At 40.5% G+C, this 18,642-nt stretch overlaps 1 protein-coding gene across 1 annotated transcript in view; it reads left to right on the plus strand.

The window, feature by feature from the left end:
• The first annotated feature begins 1,533 nt into the window (after positions 1-1,533).
• PTPN12 (protein tyrosine phosphatase non-receptor type 12) overlaps positions 1,534-18,642 on the plus strand; it is an 87,012-nt gene continuing 69,903 nt past the window's right edge. The window contains exon 1 of the mRNA XM_065883744.1: positions 1,534-1,936. Within this exon, the coding sequence (XP_065739816.1) occupies positions 1,838-1,936 (99 nt within the window). The 5' untranslated portion in view covers positions 1,534-1,837. The remainder of the gene's footprint in view (positions 1,937-18,642) is intronic.

Genomic DNA, 18,642 nt, shown 5'->3' on the forward strand with positions numbered 1-18,642 from the left:
CAGATCCTAATCTTTTCTCATATCCAGTGAAACTGAGTCTCAGTAATCTGATTAAAGTGAAATACTCCAGACCCTTGTTTTAAGTAAAGCTTACCTTAGAAATTAAACTATTCCTCTAAGTGAATTTTTAAAATACAGGACAAAACTGTATCTTTTTACATGCACATACCTGTATATAAATGCATAGGAAGACACTTGGAAGGGCACATCTGGAAGTGGTTATTTCTGAGAAGAAGAGTAGATTGGTATATGTCAGTTGTATTATTTTAAAGAGTAATATTTTTCTTTAAAACAAACAGGAAATTGGATCTTGTTACTCATACTTATTTTCTTCAAGTTTATCACTAAATTTCACGGTGCTTCTAAACATTCATCTGGGAAAAGGGGCCTACCACTGACATTTCCTATTTTAACCAAATTGCCTGACCAATCTGATCTGTAAAAAACGTGTGTGCGGGTCTAAGTGACCAAAAGAAGTCCACGGATCAGGTCCTTCACCTCAGTCACATTATCACAAGTTTACGCTCCTTTGTGAGAAACAATATGGTGTTGTAGTGAAAGCAAAAGGATCTGAGCTCTAGTTTGGGCTCTGCTAGGAATATGCTGGGGGACCATGCGCAAACACTTTCTTTGTAAAATGATGAATTAGACTGGGACGGATTTCTCTGATTATTAGAAGACTTACAAAGATGCATTCTACGGAGAAAAATATATTATTCAGTTCTGAGGTGCTGCGAATCTAAAGGCAAGAAGATAGATTCCTGTCAATTCACACCAGGACAAACTGAATCTCAGGCGCTCACTCGCCGGCGTTTAGACGGATGTGCAAAAAGCAAAAGTCCTATCACTGAAGAAGCGTTTCGTTTCTCTTGGCTGTAGCCATTCCCCAAAGTGCCAAGGTCTAAGTGCCCTCAACATTAAGATGAAGACATACCTGCGGCGAACGTAGATATGACACTACTACAGTTCCCAGCATGCCTCTCTTCCCACCGCCGCCCTCCCCCGCCCCATTCCTGGACTCCGGCCGGCCTGGATTTGTAGTCCCAGCCCATGGCTGGCGGCGGGCGGAAGCACTCTAGAAATATGTTTTTCCCACTAATAGGCGGTGAGACCGCAGTTTCCAACTCAAGTCCTACTCCAATTGAGTAGCTTTTGCCCGGCTGTGTCGAATTCCCTCCTACGACCGCTCCTCAAACCTATGCGCAGCCCGGGCGGGACCACGCCCCGGAAGTAGAGTCAAGTCTCTTAGCCGACTGCCGAAGCGCCTCCCAGCCACTCCTAGCCGGGCTAGGGCCGGCGGGGCGGGCTTGGGGGCGTGGCGGGCGGGGGCGACTCGGCGCGGCGTAGCGCCCGGGACGGAGCCGCTGCGCGGAGACGCGCGTTTGGGTGGCGGCGGGGGCGAGCCCGTGGGGAGAGGCGGCTGCGGCTGCTAGCCGGGAGGGAGGGAGGGAGGGAAGGAGGAACCGGGAAGGGGTTGGGGGGGGGGGGCAGGGCGGTCGGAGAGCCGTGTTCCTAAGGCGGTGGCGGCGTCTCCGGCAGAGCAGGAGGAGGGCGGGGAAGGAGGATGGAGCAAGCTGGGGGTTGGGGTTGGCGCTAGCCGCAGTGGCTCGCCCCGTACTGTGGGAGAGCGGCGGCTGCTCCTGGAAGTTGTAGGATCGGGAGCCGGGCTGGTGCCGCCGCTGCCACCGCCTTGGGCGGTGGGGAGGAGCAGGGAGCGGCGGGGGTCGGGAGAGAGGGGTCTGGTAGGGGGAGCGAGCTGGGGAAGACTGAGCGGGCTCTGCGCCGGGCGGGAGGGCGGCGGGGGGGCCAGCGACCGCAGCCGAGGGGACTCGGGAGGATGGAGCAAGTGGAGATCCTGAGGAAATTCATACAGAGGGTCCAGGCCATGAAGAGTCCGGACCACAATGGGGAGGACAACTTCGCCCGGGACTTCATGGTGAGTCCTTCCCCTCGCTGTCGACTCCTCTCGCCGGCACCGGAGCCCACTGCAGCCTCGCCCGGCCGGCCCGGGCCGCCAGCGCTTTGTGTGCGGCTGTAAGGAGAGGGGCGGAGGGGGCGCGCGCCAGCCCCAAGGCCGGGTGGACTCGGAGGCCGGCGGGAGGTGAGGTCGCCTCCGCCCCTCGGCCGCCTTTTCTCCTCCCGCGATCGCGGCCCCCTCCGCCGGCGTCCGGGACGCGAAGGGAGAGGCCGCCCGGCCGAGCCCGCACTCAGCACCGCCGCCAGAGACCACCTATTGTTTCTCGGGCCGGGAGCCGGAGGCGAATGAGGTACAGGCCGGGGGGCTCGTCTCTCCTCACCTCCCCATCCAACTGCCCCTCCAGGGAGGGTCGCGGCTGAGGGAGGAACGGGTCTCTTAAGGTGGCAATTAACTCGTGGGGTCCCTTTGCTCAAGCTGGTCACTGGGGTGGGCAAGGTAGGACTGTTTGCCGTTCCTGGGTTCGCAGTTATCTCCGGTGCATGGGAAAGGGTCTGTCGTGCATGGGAAAGGGTCTGTCGCTAAGCATTCTCGTGGTTTGCTCAATTTCCCTTTACCCCTGTTCCATATCTGGTCTCTTGAGACCCAGGTTTGAGATGGTTTTGGGGTCAACGTAACTTGAGGTTGAGGGGGTAAGCGCGTGTGTGTGTACGGGTGGGGAGGTGCGTGGTTATCCTGAAGGAAGCCTACTTCAGACTCCCTAGGGGACACTGCCGAAGGCAGAGGGGATGTGACTATCACTTCCTATCCGGGGTGGGGGTGGGGAACTTGGGAACAATAGTCGTGTTGAGGCGGAGGCGACCGTACGGGCCGAAGCCCTGAAGTGGGAGATAACCTTCGAAGTCTCCCCAACACTCCCCCCCCATCCGACACCCCCTACCCCGCCTTCCGCCCTCTGCTTGTACAGGCGGGCTGGAGAGGAGGTTAAAAGTCCTGGTCGTGGAATTGCTCTTGGTCCATCACTACGAGGGGGTCAGATCCGAAGGCGTGGGAGGAGAAGTCGACTTCCTTCATTGCCCCCCCCCGCCCCGTATTTTTCTGCTGGACAATGTTCCCTTTAGGGTTGTTTCTCGGCTTAGGAGGCGGTGGTTGCGGCGGCTGCTCCTACGGATATTGCGCAAGACTGGGGCGTTGGAAACCCTGGAGGTCTGGGGAATGGAAAAGGAAGTGGGACTTTGGGAAGTGGCTGCTCCTTAGTCTTGGCGGGGTTTGGGAATGGGAAATAAGCTAGGGAAAATTTTGCTCCCGGGCCAGATACACCTCCAGGAATAGTCACTTAACTCTGAAATTCGCGATTGTTCAAGGGATACACAGTTAATGTGTATAAAAGTGAGTGAGCAGCAAACATTGACTAGTTTTTGTTTCAAAGTACAGTTTAATTGTTTACAAGGTGCAGGTGAAATGGCTTTTAGTGCTGAAATAATTTTTCACATTTTAAAGGGACTTCGGTCTAGTAAAGCTTTAGCGTTAAAATTCTTAACCCTTCACCTTATACAATATTGTAACAGTGTTGTTGGAGCTTTGTGATTCCCGCCTCCCTAGACCAATAATAGAGGAGGCTAGGAGTTAGGTTTTGTTAGTATCTTTTGAAGGTGTAGAAAATGTTGATTAAGTAATTTATGCCTTATTTTAAAGATTTTCTCTTGATATTTAGCCTATGTATTTGAAAAATTACTTTATGATCTGAAAAGGTTAAAGAAAAGAAGACATGTTCCCTTTTTACTATTGAGAATTTTAAATGTGTTGGTATCTTTGGAATGGTATCACAATAATTGGACAGAGTCCCCTTTTTACTACTCTTCGGCCAAAAGAGAAGAAAATATTTATTTAGAATATTTTAAATGTTTAAAACTAGTCTTACACAGTCTTATTTTGGTTGTGGAAGGAGAGGTGGTGTGGTCCCTGGCCACTTATTCTTTGCATGCTAATCATCTTGTTATCTATGGGCATATCCTGTCAGGAAAGAGCATTGTTTGGTGATGCAGGCCATCAGGACAAGTGCCCAGTCTCTGAACTCCTGTACAGGGGAAGTAGCCTTAGGGTTCATGCTTTGGGGATGAGTCAGGGATTCCTATTGGAGATTTCATTTCTCCAGGACTAAATGAGTTTCCTTTTTCTTCCATAGTACCTAGGGGTAGTTAGGGGATTCTACACTTGAGATTTGATTACTAGGGCTGTTCTTTTGTAGTGCTTGCTTTTTTTATTCTGTGACTTGATAAGCAATAGCTGTAATTAAGGTTGCTCGTTGGTGCCTCTTTTTCCCTTGACTAGAAGGCTGGAGGGAAACTTTGTCCCCTCTGCCATGGAAAGAGAATAGGAGATCCCCTGATAGATTCTAACTCTTCTGTTGTTCTTAAATTCTGAGATGGATTAAAAATGCATTTAAAAATTTTTAGCTTCTTAGAACTGAGCCTTAGGGGTAATCTAGCTACTGTATTATAACCTTATTCAGATATGAAGTGATAATGTTCATTGTTTCAAATTTGGAAATTATACAGTAATAATTAGGAATGCCTTACCTGTAGGAAAGTGGAATGGGCATTCCAACTGTGGTCTTTCCATTATTCCACTCAGCCTTCCTGTAGTCCCATCTCCCAAAGGCTATCTCTGTTAATGTTTTTAATGCTTCTCTGTGACCATACTACATAATCAATACCATTTAATATTCTTGGAAATTTTTTTCCAGCTTAATATTTAAGTGTTTTTCATTTGTAAAAATGATTTTAGGTGGCTATATAATATTTCACCTAGCCACTGTCTTTTAGCTTAACTATTTTATTATGGTTGAATGTTAGGCCATTTATTTTCTGCTATTATATGTCATAATTCTGTAGTGAACACTTATGCATAAAGCTTCTTTATTTTGGATTATTGCATAAGATATCTTCCAGTAATGGAAGTACTAGATGAAGGGATATAAACATTTAATATGTGTTTATGAATAGCTTTTTGAAGAAGTTCTGTCAGTTTATACAACTGTCAGTACTGTATGAGTGTTCATAATAATTATCTTGGATCTTTGATAATTTGATGGTTGAAAAATGGTATCTTGTTTTAATTTGAGTATCTTGATACTAGTAAGGGTAGAAATTTTTCCTCTTGTTAACTATTCTGTGAGTTGTCTGTTCTTGGCCTTTGCCTGCTGTGCACCCCATTCTGTGAAAGAGGAGAAAACTAAGGTATTGAGGTGGTGTAAACTACGGCACCAAAATGATTACTTTACAAGTTGATGATCAAATAGCTAAGCTGTGGCAGATCCAGAACGTGATCTCAACTATCTCGATTTTTAGTCTTCTTTATGAAATGGGAGACAGTGATCATGACAAGTAAATGTGTATGGTAGGGTGGTGCACATTTATGTTTGACAGATGTTTTACTCCCATCTCTGCCATTGGCTAGTTTTCTGACCTTGGGCAGGCCACTTGAAAGAAAATGAGTTAACTGAGTTTTCTCACCTTTAAAAGAAGAAAAATACTACCTACTTCACAAGACTGAAATATGAAACTAATATTTAGGGTCTTCATCTAACAAATTATTGTGCTGTCTCTATATTCTCAAATGGCTAATTTATGTAGTCAGTTACATGTAACTAGAGACAGAAGGAAAAAGAGATGTCTGGGCTTTCCATTTTCAGTAATTTTCTTTTGCTTTTTAAAGCTTTATCATGTATAATTAAAGTACTGAAACAAGAAGTAAATTTATTCTGATTAGGCTAAAGTTTATACACTAGACACTTGTATATAAAAAAAATCATAAAAGACAACAGTGAAGCTACAAATATGGCAGTTTCAGTTTAAAAACTGGTTCTATTTCTACTTATGGAGATGAAAACAAAAATTTAATGAGTGGACTTAGTAGAGTATTTAAAAAACAGGATGCAGAGGAGGTGTGAATTATAGTACTTTTTTGTGAAACACTGGAAGGAGAAGATTTATGGACATTTTTTTCTAAGGCTAAACTGAGGTGTAATAGCAAGCATTCCTATGTTAAAATGCTATTTAAAATAACTGATTTTTTTTTTTAAGATTTATTATTTACTTTTTAAATTTATTTTTGTCTGCGTCAGGTCTTAGTTGGGATCTTCATTGCAGCACGTGGGCTTCTCTCTAGTTGTGGCACGCTTGTTCCAGGGCACGTGGGCCCTGTAGTTTGTGGCACCCGGGTTCTCTAGCTGAGGTGTGTGAGCTCAGTAGTTCTGGTGGGCGGGCTTAGTTGTCCCATGGCACGCGGGATCTTAGTTGCCTGACCAGGGATTGAACCCACGTCCCCTCCATTGCAAGGTGGATTCTTTACCACTGGACCACCAGGGAAGTCCCAATAACTGATATTTTAAATTAATCTGAATTTATCAATCACAAGTAACTGCAGAACTACCGTAGTAGTTATGCATTTCAGGGAATTTATTATATAAAACCATCTGCTCTACTAATAGTAATCCTGAAGGAACTGCTCAAAACAACCAGTGTGCTTGCTTTGTTATGATTAAATAATTGTTGTATTGTTTTTAATCTTACTACAGTAGTGTTTGTGATTTTATAAATTATTTTAGGTAGAAAGGAAATGAACATCTTTTCATCCCTACTATATGTTAAACACTGCGCCAGATATTTTTACACTGTGTCTTATTTAACATATCGGCAATTTATGAGGTAGATATAACCTATATTTTACAGGTAAGGGAACACACTCTGAGAAGTTAAGTATCTTGCTTGACTTCAAAACCTGTTCTCTCTATCCCGTTTCTCCAGAATGCATCTGAGGTCCCTTAGGACCTGGCTGGGACTAGGCAGGTGGTGGAGGATGCATCGCCATGCAAAAGGATGGAGGTTTCAGAGTTGAGCATATTTAGGGAGTGGTAGATGATCTGCTGTAAATAATGTAGCAGTTCTCACACCTTTTGATCTTAAGAGTCTTTTACACTCTCAAAAATTACTGAGGACTCCAAAGACCTTTTGTTTATTTACTGTATTAGAAATTAGAAGATATTTAAAAATACAATTTACTTTAAAATAATGATAATAAAACCATTCCATATTAACCTGTATACTATATTTTATGACAAGTAATTATTTTCTAAAAAGTTATTGGTGGGAAGAAGCATTATTTTTATATTTTTGCAAATTTTTTTAATGTCTGGCTTAATAGAAGAGAGCTGGATTCTTATAGCTGTTGCATTCACACTGTTGCATTGTCACATTTCACAGTATCACATGTCATGTACCCTCTAGAAAACTCCGCTGTACACTCCAAAAGGGAATGAAAGTGTTAAAAAAAAATCTTGTACTAAAGTCTGTGCATTTGCATATTTACAGGTGAGGAAGCATAACTTAGTATCGTTAGGAAAAGAGTTTTGACCTCGTGGACTCTTTGAAATGGTCTGGGGGTGGGCCATCACCAGATTTTGAGAAACAGTGAAATAGTGCATGATAAAGGCTAACATGAACACCTAGGTAGGGATCAGGTTTTGAAGGTTCTTGAATCTATGCTGAATACTATAGATCAGTAGTAGTAATTTTGAACAGTAACACACTACAGGTCTTAGAGTTACAGGGAAAGTAGGCAGGTGTTAAGAAAATAGACATTCTGTTTGAACACTGCAGCAGTGTTTCCCCACCTCCAGTTGTCCCCTCACCACCCCAGCCTGCTTTACTTTGAGCCTTCACTTATATCATTCAGGTTGGTTCTGGTAAAATGCTGAGAATCAGTACTATAGGTCTCTGCAGATCGCTGCATATTTTAAGAAAAGTAAGCAGTCATTTGACAGATTTGTGTTGCAGAAAGTTGATTCTGATGGTAGTATGAAGAATGGATTACCGGATTGAAGGAGAGCATTTTTGAAGCTGTTGAAATATAGGGAGTGAGGTATGAGGGCCAGAGCTAAACTAAGACAGTAGAACAGAGAGTGTACAAAGGATCTGATAAGGATAAAGGAAGAGGTCTCAAAGAGTCACTAGATGTGAGTAGTGAAGGAGATAGGAATGTTGTAGTATGGCTCCAAAGTTTCTAGCTTGGTATACCGTCACTCAAGTTGGAAGGTACTGTTTGGTAGGGTAAGGAAGAAGAGAGGAGAAACAAGCAGAGGAGACCAAGCAGAAGATGGTTGGAAGAAATTTCAAAGTCGAAGAGAATGAATTTAGCTTTGGACACGTTAAAAGGAGGTGCCTATGAGACATCTTGTGGAAATGTAGAGCATGTGAGAGCTGACGGGACAGAATTAAAGCATGTAAGAGTTATTTGAAAGCAGGAAAGTGAAACGAGCTTATTCAGACAAGCCTATAGAGTGACCAACTTTAGGTCGAAGAGCATCAGCATTTAAAGAGCAGCTTCTAAACGGAAGTGCTAGTGATTGCTCCCGGGAAGGTGTGGTCAAAGAGGAAGGAAGGGAACCCAGAGGATGTCAGAAAAGCCTGGGAGAGTTTCAGGAAAGGAGTAGTCACCAAAGTCTGATACAGTAATTCTGGGAGGACCTGTAAGGTGAGCTTGAGAAAGCACCCATTCTATTTGCAAAGTAGGAGTGATTTGGTGACTAGAAAAAGCAGTTTGGGGTTTGGGGTATGGGAAAAAACTAGACTATAGTGGGTTGAAGAAGAAATAGGCGAAGTGGTATAAATTTCTTCCATTTACTTTTAACATTCTGAAAGGAGATGGCAGAAGCCAGAGGAAGACACAGATCCCCTCCCACCCTCTGCTTTTTAAAAAAAGGATGAGATAGGAACATTTTTCATATATGCATTCCTTATCTATTTCTTTTTTGTGAAATGATTGCTGTTTAAGTATAATTTTAAAAGACAGATAAAAAGAACTTGTCTTTTGGTTAAATAAGACCTCTGAAGTTTTGATTTAAGGCTACGATTTGATTTGTTAAAAAGTAGGAGGGGAGGAAGGACTGAAAGCCTGGCAAGATCTTCATGCTGCACAGACTAGATAAGTATAAAAAACTTCATCGTTGTTAAACTGTTGAATATTGTGGCTTGTAGGTGTTTTAAAAATTAATAACAGCTTTATGGAGATATAATTCACTTAGTGTAAAATTCACTCATTTAAGTTGTACAATTTAATAGGTTTTAGTGTATTCACAAAATTGTGCAACCATCATCACAATCAGTTTTTATCACCCCCAAAAGAAACCGCATACCCATTAGCAGTCATTTCTCCCTTCCTCCCCGTTCCCTGCAGACCTTGGCAACCACTACTCTACCTTCTGTTTCCATAGATTTGCCTCGTCTAGACATTTCATATAAATGGAATCAGTATTCTGTGACTGACTCCTTTGACTTAATGTTTTCAAGGTTCATCAGTGTTGTTGCGTGGTCAGAAATACTTCATTCCTTTTTATGACTGAATAATTTTCTGTTGTATGGATATACCATATTTTGTTTATCCATTTGTTGATAGACAGTTTGCATTGTTTTCACATTTTGGAATATTTTGTATATAATAATACACAAGATGTAATATATTTGTATTATTTTATGAATAATGCTACTATGAACCTTTTACACAAGTTTTTGTTTTGCACAATGTTTTTGATTATCTTGGGTATGTACCTACAAGTATGTTTAACATTTTGAGGAACTGCCAGAGTGTTCTCCAAAGCTGCTCCATGTTTTACGTTTCAACCAGGAGAATGCACATTTTCCATTCCCACCAATTTCTTTACATCCTCACCAATACTTGTCACTGTCTGTCTTTTTTATTATAACCACCTTAGAGGGTGTGAAGTGCTATCTTGTGGTTGGCTTGTAGGTTTTTAAAATATCTCAGTAAGCTTATATAAATGGTGCGGTATGTCTAACATGTCTTTAAAGCTAGAGTGAAAGGAAATATTTTCCAGTCGTAGCATCTGAGCTAATCTTAGTCCTTTCCCAGTGCCACTGGTTTAGTTAAGATTTTCTTACCTTTGATGAGTGTCCAGCCAAACATATTTATATTTTAACTAACTTCAAAAGTGGAAGTGAACTTTTAAGTAACTTTCCAGACATGGCTCACTGAGATAGCCCAATAAAAATTTACCTCAAGTGTTAATTCTCAAGGATGTTTTCCTGTATTTAATTTTAGAATATTGTTAACTTTTCTTCCTTCAATATTTGATATCTAATTTGGAAAAGATTTTTGAAAGATTGAAACTGACAGTTAGACATTAACATTTAGATAGATTAAAATTTTTTGTTCGTATGGTAAACATTTCTGGGTTTCTATAGCACTCAGTTCATTAGATTCATAAACATTTACATTTCTGATTTCCCCAGACTGAAAGCCTCCAAGGCTACAGACTGGGACTTAGTTAGCTATCTCTGTATCCCCATTGCTTAATATAGTGCCTGGCATTTAATAAGCATTAACGGCCATTGCGTTAGCAGAAATTGTAGCGAGCTTAATGCTGTAAAACAGAGTTTGGCTCTTCAGGTGGTCCAAGGGGCTTGTCTCTTAGACCAGCATGAGAATTGCTTTTTCTTCCTCTTACCTACAGGTGTGCAGGCACAAATGTTGTTTTATTTTTAGTATCCACTGAAAAAAGAAAATAAAAGATAAAGTATTAGACTGAATTTAGTAAAACTTTTAAATAAATACATTTTTATTAATTGTAATATCTTCTACATAAATGTGAAAAATAGTACGGTGCGTATTTTTCTCTGGACACTGGTTGATATGCATAAGGATTGAGGGAACCACTTAAAGTAACTACTTGTATATCCTCCACACCATGATTAATTTTAATAAAATGTCCACTTTTAACTTTTGGTTTTAGATTTCATTAAGGAAATCCAGATAACATGTCACTGACATCTCTTCAACAATAGTGGTATCTTGTAAATCGTGGGTGTTTTGGGAGTGATTACAGCAATAGCTGTTGTTCTCTCCTTGCCTCTAGTTTCTTGCCTCATCTGATTCATTCCATATATCATGCTCACTTTCCTAAAATATCACTTTCAAGTGTTGGCATCTGTGGGATAATGGAGGGCATACGGGTTATAAAATCAGAAGATGTGGGTTTGAGTTCCCGTGTTGCTGCCTAGTTCAATTTTCTTTAATACATTTATGTAGAACCGTATTGGAAACATGTTTTTATTTTTATCATCGAAAAATATAAGTTCACAAAACCCTCAAGGCTCCCTTTGATGACCATTAAAATTATTGGAATTTTAAATGCCTAAGGCAACTCAAAGCATCAGACCCAAGCTCTGCTTTTTTTCAAACTATAATTATATGTCTGTCTTACGAATTTCCCTTTCTCCTATCCCCCTGCTGCCTATTTTGTAGCTTTTGCCCTGGTTTAGAATCACAGGCCAATAGGATAAAGTCTACACTTCTTAACCGGGCCTTCCAGAGCCTTCTTAACATAGTCTCTCATACCTTTCCTGTACTCTGCAGTGTGTGTCCTTTCGTTCCTCTGGAACGAGCTATTTCTCATCCTTGAGCATACCCACTGAATGAATGAAATCTTGCTTATCTGTGTTTGTACTGTTGAGCATATTTTTCCCCTTTCTTAGAAAACTTGCCTTCTATTTTATAGACAAATACCTTGAAGATCAAAACACTAAAAATTTAGAATGACTTTACCACATTCACCCAGAACTCAGAAGTAAGAATTGTAATTAACTCTCACTTTCTGAGATAAATATATTAGCCCAGTTTATCTTAAAGCACTTGTTCTCCAGTGCAAATTTGATTTTTAATACCATGGGAAAAAAGCCTTCATTAGATTTGAGTTGAAGACTTGCTAAGGCAAGTCCAGAGCCATGCAGTTCTTCTAAACCACTAGTCTCTTCTAAACAGGAATTGAACCCCTCTCCCAGCATTTCATATTTCCGGTAGTAGTTAAATTTTTTAGATTCATGCATTCAAACCTCGACTGTTATCTCCTTCCATCTGAAATAGCACAGATACTTGTTTCCATTTGTATAATATTATAGTGTCTGTGAACTGGCTTATAGCAGATATAAGTAGTTGCTCCCCAAAAGTTTTTCCTAGAGAATGTGGAATGTGGATCGTGTTAATCTCAGAGGCTTTGGGGTGTATGCTAATATCTACATTTCCTATAGTAACTGTTTTTAGATGCAATCTGCATTTGAAAAGCTATTTAACAACAGTTGAGTAGCTACCCTTGTAGGCTCTGAAGGAATGCAAAAATGGCAGCCCTGTCATCCTTCCATGGTTCCTACCATCCACCATTCAGAAGATGTTCACCGAGTACCCACTATGCCCTAGGTACTGTGTTTAGAATTGATATTTGAAAATATGACAGTTGTTGCCCTTAAGAAGTTTACTGGCTGTGAATAGACTTGTGAGAAGCAGCAAGAAGTTTTCCTGGGAGCAGTGGATGGGCTTCAGGGGGTTTGCGAACCCTTTCAGATTATACATAGTGTTTTGTGTGTAAGCTCGTTGGGAGAGGGGTGGAGAAGGTTCATAGCTGTTAGATTCTCAAGGGGTTTGGGTTCCAAAAATCTTAGAAACTCTAGACTAGTAGAAAGATAATCAGCTTTGGAGTCATCAGGTAGTTAATTTCTGTCCTGGCCCTGTATGATTATAAGCAGGTTATCTAGGGAAATTGGGAATATAATACCTACCTAGAAGGACCAAGATAATATGTATGTAAAGCTTCTAATGTAGTACATAGAAGGTGGTCAATAGTAGTTAAAGACTTGGTATTACTCTAAGGGAAGTGTATTCAAGATTTAAACCACAGAGGCAGGAGAGCCTAAATCTGCCTGGATAGAACATGGACAATTTCAGCATGGAGGCCACATTTGACTTGACTCTTGAAGGAAGAGTTTGTCATGTGGATTAGGATAAAAGGCATTTCAGAGATAGAAAGCAAACAGCACTTGCAAAGACACAGAGATAAGAACTGTGGGTTTTAGATGAGAGGAACAGGGTGGCAGTGTAAAAAATAAGCAAAGCCCATATTCCCAAACAAATAGGAGGGGATTCCCAAAGGGAGAGCAGCTTAAATGCTGAGCTTGAGATGAATATAATATTGGCCTCAGCATTCCTGAATGTTTTGGTGAGGAGTGTTTTGATGTCTCATTATTGTGGCATAGTTGTTCACTCTTATAATGTATGGTTTGTTTGGTATGAAGGATCTTTTTATTAAAAAAATTTTTTTTGTCTGCGTGGGGTCTTCGTTGCTTCATGCAGGCTTTCTGGCTTTCTCTAGTTGCAGCTAGCAGGGACTACCCTTCCGGGGGCTATTCTTTGTTGTGGTGCGCGGGCTTCTCATTGCGGTGGCTTCTCTTGTTGAGGAGCACGGGCTTAGGCGCGTGGGCTCTAGAGCACAGGCTCAGTAGTTGTGGCGCACGGGCTTAGTTGCTCCGCGGCATGTGGGATCTTCCCGGACCGGGGCTCAAACCTGTGTCCCTGCATTGGCAGGCAGATTCTTAACCACTGTGCCATCAGGGAAGTCCCTGAAGGATCTTTTAATAATGGAGTTCCAGAAGCCCAGTGTTCTTAAATCTGGTATTTTTACCTTATCCCAGATATATAAAGTAATACACTCTCTGTTTATATTGTTCTTAAGTGGCCAGATCAGTGTTTTTCATTGGCTTCTTTTAAAAGTGCACTGTAAAAAAATTACATTTAAAAGAGTCTTTAGAACCTCAGCAAGTTATTTATAATGGTAAGCCTCTGTTTAGTTTGGATTCCTCAGCATATTTGAGTTTTCTAGGAGATGACTGAGAGATTTTGAGACTACACATTTGGGGCTAGAACCAAAGTGAGAAAGGAAAGGAGTTCTAGCTCCCGTGCTGTGAAAATGTGGAGAATGTGGCTTTTCTGGACACCTCCCCTCACTGTGTACACTGGATTTACTCATAGGTCCTAGACCCTTTGATGTTAAAGGGAACAAGAAAGCTGTTTAAGGAGGTTGTTACAGGTTTTACGGTTAGAAGTTGGCAGAGCCGAGTTTGTCCCAAATAAGCAAGATGTACAACAGTAAGATGCTTTTTCTATGACATGATGTTGCTTAGACCAACAGTTGCATTCTTATTCTTTAGGGAAAAAGTCAATAAAGGAAAAAAAGGGGGGCATAAATATCGAAAATTATAGAAAACTTCTTTGTTGGTATAGATTTTTGGTTGTAGCCTATTTGCAAACCAGCTTAAGTGGAAAAAAAAATATTGCAGTAGAATACTGCCCTTGAGTTGCTTTAAGGACAGGAACCAAGAAATGGAGAGCCATCTGTAACCTGGGTGACTCTTCATTTCAGCCCCTCTGTCTTTCTGTGGTTCTCCATATTTATCAGTTTCTGTGTCTATCTAGGGCTGCTTGGATACTTGTCTTTGCTTCTCTGTGCACCTGCTTTACTCTTAGCTGTCTGTATTTGACTTTCACTGCTTGGGGCTGCACCTGCTATTGAATAAAGGCATCCCTTACAGTGATCTAACCTATCTCATTCACTGTATCTCAGTTTAGGGGAAGAACTCATTATGACTAGAATTGCTCTATCTCACTTTCACATTCCTGAAATTCACATCACATCAATCTACTTGCCACCGATGAAATGGGTTTTGTGTAGTATAAATGTGTGGAGTTGACCAAGGTGGTGAACTTGTTCAGATGTGATTGGTAGGTACTTTTCTTAAAGAGAAAAGGGATAGTCCCCTAACTAGGCAGGTAGCCCAAAGTGTATTTGTTTTGAAGCAAAACAGCAAAAAAATTTAAAACTATTTTAAGGTTTCAGCCCCAAATAAACTCCACCCACCTTCTTTCAGAGAAGGGAAAAAGAAGCATAAAGAGTCCTTGTGAGTTGAGAGAACATTCTGTTGGCTTTGGCAGAGCATTATTTCACATATTCAGTACATATTAAACGTCAAACTTGTAAGGTTTCTGTGTAGAAACTGTAAAATTAAGATAATCTATAAGCTGCATATTTATGGTACTTAAGATTTAAGTTGTAATTTTTCAGTGTTAAAATATGGAACCAGAACATTACCTTCTTGCAAGGAAGTGTAATTCTAAAGATCAGTTTTATTCAAGTATTATATTGTCATTTTTTTATTCTCTCTCTGAATATGTATCTGAAATTTATCACTGTCTCAAAGACTAATGTATTTTCTTCACAATAGATTTTGCATTAATAAAATAAATCCAATTGTAGTTCCCGGATCATCTAAAACCTAAGTGCTGTAATACTGTGTTTGCCTGGTTGTCAGTGTGCCTCTGTCTGTGCTGTGTAGCTGCTTGCCTGTGCACCTCTGTCTTCTTAGCTTTCTCTATCTACTCTGTCCATTGGCCTCTTTGTGCCTAAGATTCATTAATGGGTGTTAGAGATAAATCTGGATGCACTGTGTAATTTAGAAATTTCCTGTAATTTATGCCTAGTTGTTTGTAATTCTTTACTTCTAGTGCTGTAAATAGGTTATATGTAAATGCCAAAGAGGAACACAGAGTAGGTGGGTATTAATAATAGGATTTTGCAACTATTTGAAGAAATTGAATATGTTCAAATATCTCTAAACCCATTCACTGGCATTATTAGATGTTGTACAAAATAACAAATATTTTTCATTACTTTATAACTTAGACAGTAGAAGATTAATTATTAAAGTAAGAAGCACTGTTTTAATGTTCAGTATACCAGATGCTTTGATCTTTTCATTTTATGGAAAAGTAAAGAGGATGGATATTTTAATAGTTCAAAAGCTAGAAATTTTTTTGTGTGAAAGGATTTAAAGAAACTGTTATTAATGGTAAAATGAAGGCTTAAACTAAGCTTCCTTGAATGAGTAATTAGGTGGGCAGTGGCTAGCTCTACTTCCTTGGCCTCCTCTTCATTCCTTTAACCCCCACTGTAAGCTGATTTCAAGCACTGCCATTCTGCTGAAATTGCATTTACTATGGTTGCCTTAGATCTCCTGGACATATCCAGTAGACACTTTATAGTAGTAGTGTGTAGCTTTCTTGTTGCCTCTTTAGCATTCAGCACTGTTGACTTTTTTTTTAAAGTCCTTCCTGCCCTTGATGTTGAAGCATCATTTATACCTAGTTTTTCACCTGCCTCTTTAGTCTCCTCTATTATTGGCTCAGATGCAGCATACTTTCTATTTTTCATGCTCTTAGGTCTTAAGGGAAATATAATTAAATATTGGATATTTAAAAATAAGAGAGAATCTTGCAAATCTTGTAAAGTAGACTACAGTGACATGAATTATTCTAATGCTGCTTAAGAGTTTCAAAGAATAATAAAATATTGATATTTTCTCATTCTCTACATTCTTGTGATGGCTGGTAGATTATTCTTAAGGTATTTTTGGAAAATGCAATTTAATCTAAACCAGAAGTATAAGATGAATATTTAACCAACACATTTAATTTTCTGTTGTTGCTTTATTATATGCCAGTTTTTATACTGTTTACAAGCCATGTTTTGTTTGCAAACCATATATTGTTTATGCCATATCTAATATTTTCAAATATGTTCCAAAATGATCTCACATTCTGTTGGCCAAAGCAAGTTATAATGCCACCTCAACTTCAAGGGGTTGGGAGATAAATTACACCTTTTAAGTCGGAAGAACTGTGAAGTCACATGTGGTTTTAATATAGGAAGAGTTGAAAATCAGGCTATTAATATGATCAGTCTACCATATGACAGGTATAGGGGATATTATTATGTAGGGTGGTTAAAACATGGAACCAGGACTTGAAATAGTGAGGGAATGAGCCATGCGGTTATCTGGGAGAAGAGTATTCCAGACAGAAAGAGCATTAAGTGCCCAAGTATTTGAGTTAAGAGTGTATTGAAGGGATATCAAGGAAGCCAGTGTGCTTGAGCAGAATGGGTGAGGAAGAGAGTAGTAGATTTGTAATAGTGTTGGGAGTTACGGCAAACTATCCAGGGTTCTTGTAGGTCATTGTTAGGACTTTGGCTTTTACTCTAAATGACATGAGTTTTACTCTTAGGTATGATGTTAACTTACATTTTAACAGGATCACCTTGGCTGCTGTGTGGAGAATAAAATGCAGAGAGGTAAGGATACAAGCAGAGACTGCTTAGAAAGCTATTTGAGCTGTTCAAGCAGGAGGGCCTGGAGACAGTGACAATGAATATGAAGAAAAGTGATGGATTTGGAAGGCAGTTTTGAGATAGCATTCACAAGATTTGGTGATATGGGAGGGTGAGGAAGAATTTATCTGAGCTAATGTGGACACTAAGTGGTAGTGATGAGATAGGGAATACAGGAGGAAAGATAAATTTGAGGAGTTGGGTACTGAGTTCAATTTTAGATGTATAGAGTTTGAGTTGAATTTAGATCTCAGGCCAGTCGTGGTTGGCCCTGTAGCTCTCTAATTTATTGTGTATGGGTGATCGTTGAACTCACGGAAGAAGATGAGATTTCTGAGATAAAGAATATATACTGAGAATAACAGGGAAGAATATGGAACATTCGGGACACTTAAGTGTCTACTTGAGGATGATAAACTCTCAGTCCTAGAGAGTTAGGAACAGAACCTGCAGGGTCATGTAGAGGGTAAATGGATTGAGGAGTTACAAAAAGAATTGTGAATTTGGATTTAACCCTGAATTTGGGAATAGAAGTCATGGGTGAGCTTGTCAAAAGCACTGAGAAGAGGGTAGGACAAATTTGCATTAAAATTTTTTTGAATGGATTTTATGTTATTTTTTTAAAGCAGTGGGAAAATTACTCCTGTCTATGAAATCCTATCATATATATGAGTTGTCCTGAAAGGTAAATCAGCTGTAGACATTTTAGGGAAAAGAGAAGTTGGGGAAGGGAGTGAGGATTGCTCAGAAAGCTAATAAATGTACTGTTTTGGTTTATTATTCTCCCCTCCTCTCTTAACCCTGGATCCCATCTCCCATTTCTACCCTCTTACTGCCAAGCCTTGTGTTACTGTTTACCTGGCACTCTATACTTTTTTTTTTTTAATTTTAATTTTTTGGCTGCATTGGGTCTCCGTTGCTGCATGCAGGCTTTCTCTAGTGGCGAGTGGGGGCTACTCTTTGTTGCGGTGCACGGGCTTCTCATTGCGGTAGCTTCTCGTTGTGGAGCATGGGTACTAGGTGCGCAGGCTTCAGTAGTTGCAGAGCGTGGGCTCGGTAGTTGCGGCACGCAGACATAGTTGCTCCACAGCACGTGGGATCTTCCTGGACCAGGGATCAAACCTGTGTCCCCTGCGTTGGCAGGTGGATTTTTAACTGCTGCGCCACCAGGGAAGTCCCTCTACTTTTTTTTGGGGGGGGGAAGCTGTTTTATTGGTAAACGTACATAACGAAAGTCAATGTTTTAACCGTTTTTATGTGTACAGTTCATTGGCATTAAGTACATTCATGTTGTTGTGCAATGAGGATTCTTTTTTTTTTCTTTTTTAAATGAGGATTCTTAAAAAGGAAAAATCATATACTGTTAGGAGAGTCATGGAATGCTTAATAAACAAGTGCTTTCAAAATGAGCCTAGAAGGATAGGTGAATTTTGGTGGAGGGACTTTATAAGTAGAGGGAACCCTGTGAGCAAACAAATAAAGGTGGGGATAAAGAAGAGACTTCAGGGAACAGCAGTTAGCATTATTAACTAAATAAGCACAATCAAAAAGAACATTTATAGAAATAACTCATATAGTAGGGCCGTTGGTGAATTTATATATTAAGACTTCTAAATAAACAAGGAATTGGTTAAAAATAGTATGAATTTTTAGAATAATTGCT

The sequence above is a fragment of the Phocoena phocoena genome, chromosome 9 (genome assembly GCF_963924675.1).
Source record: "Phocoena phocoena chromosome 9, mPhoPho1.1, whole genome shotgun sequence".
Taxonomy (NCBI): domain Eukaryota; kingdom Metazoa; phylum Chordata; class Mammalia; order Artiodactyla; family Phocoenidae; genus Phocoena; species Phocoena phocoena.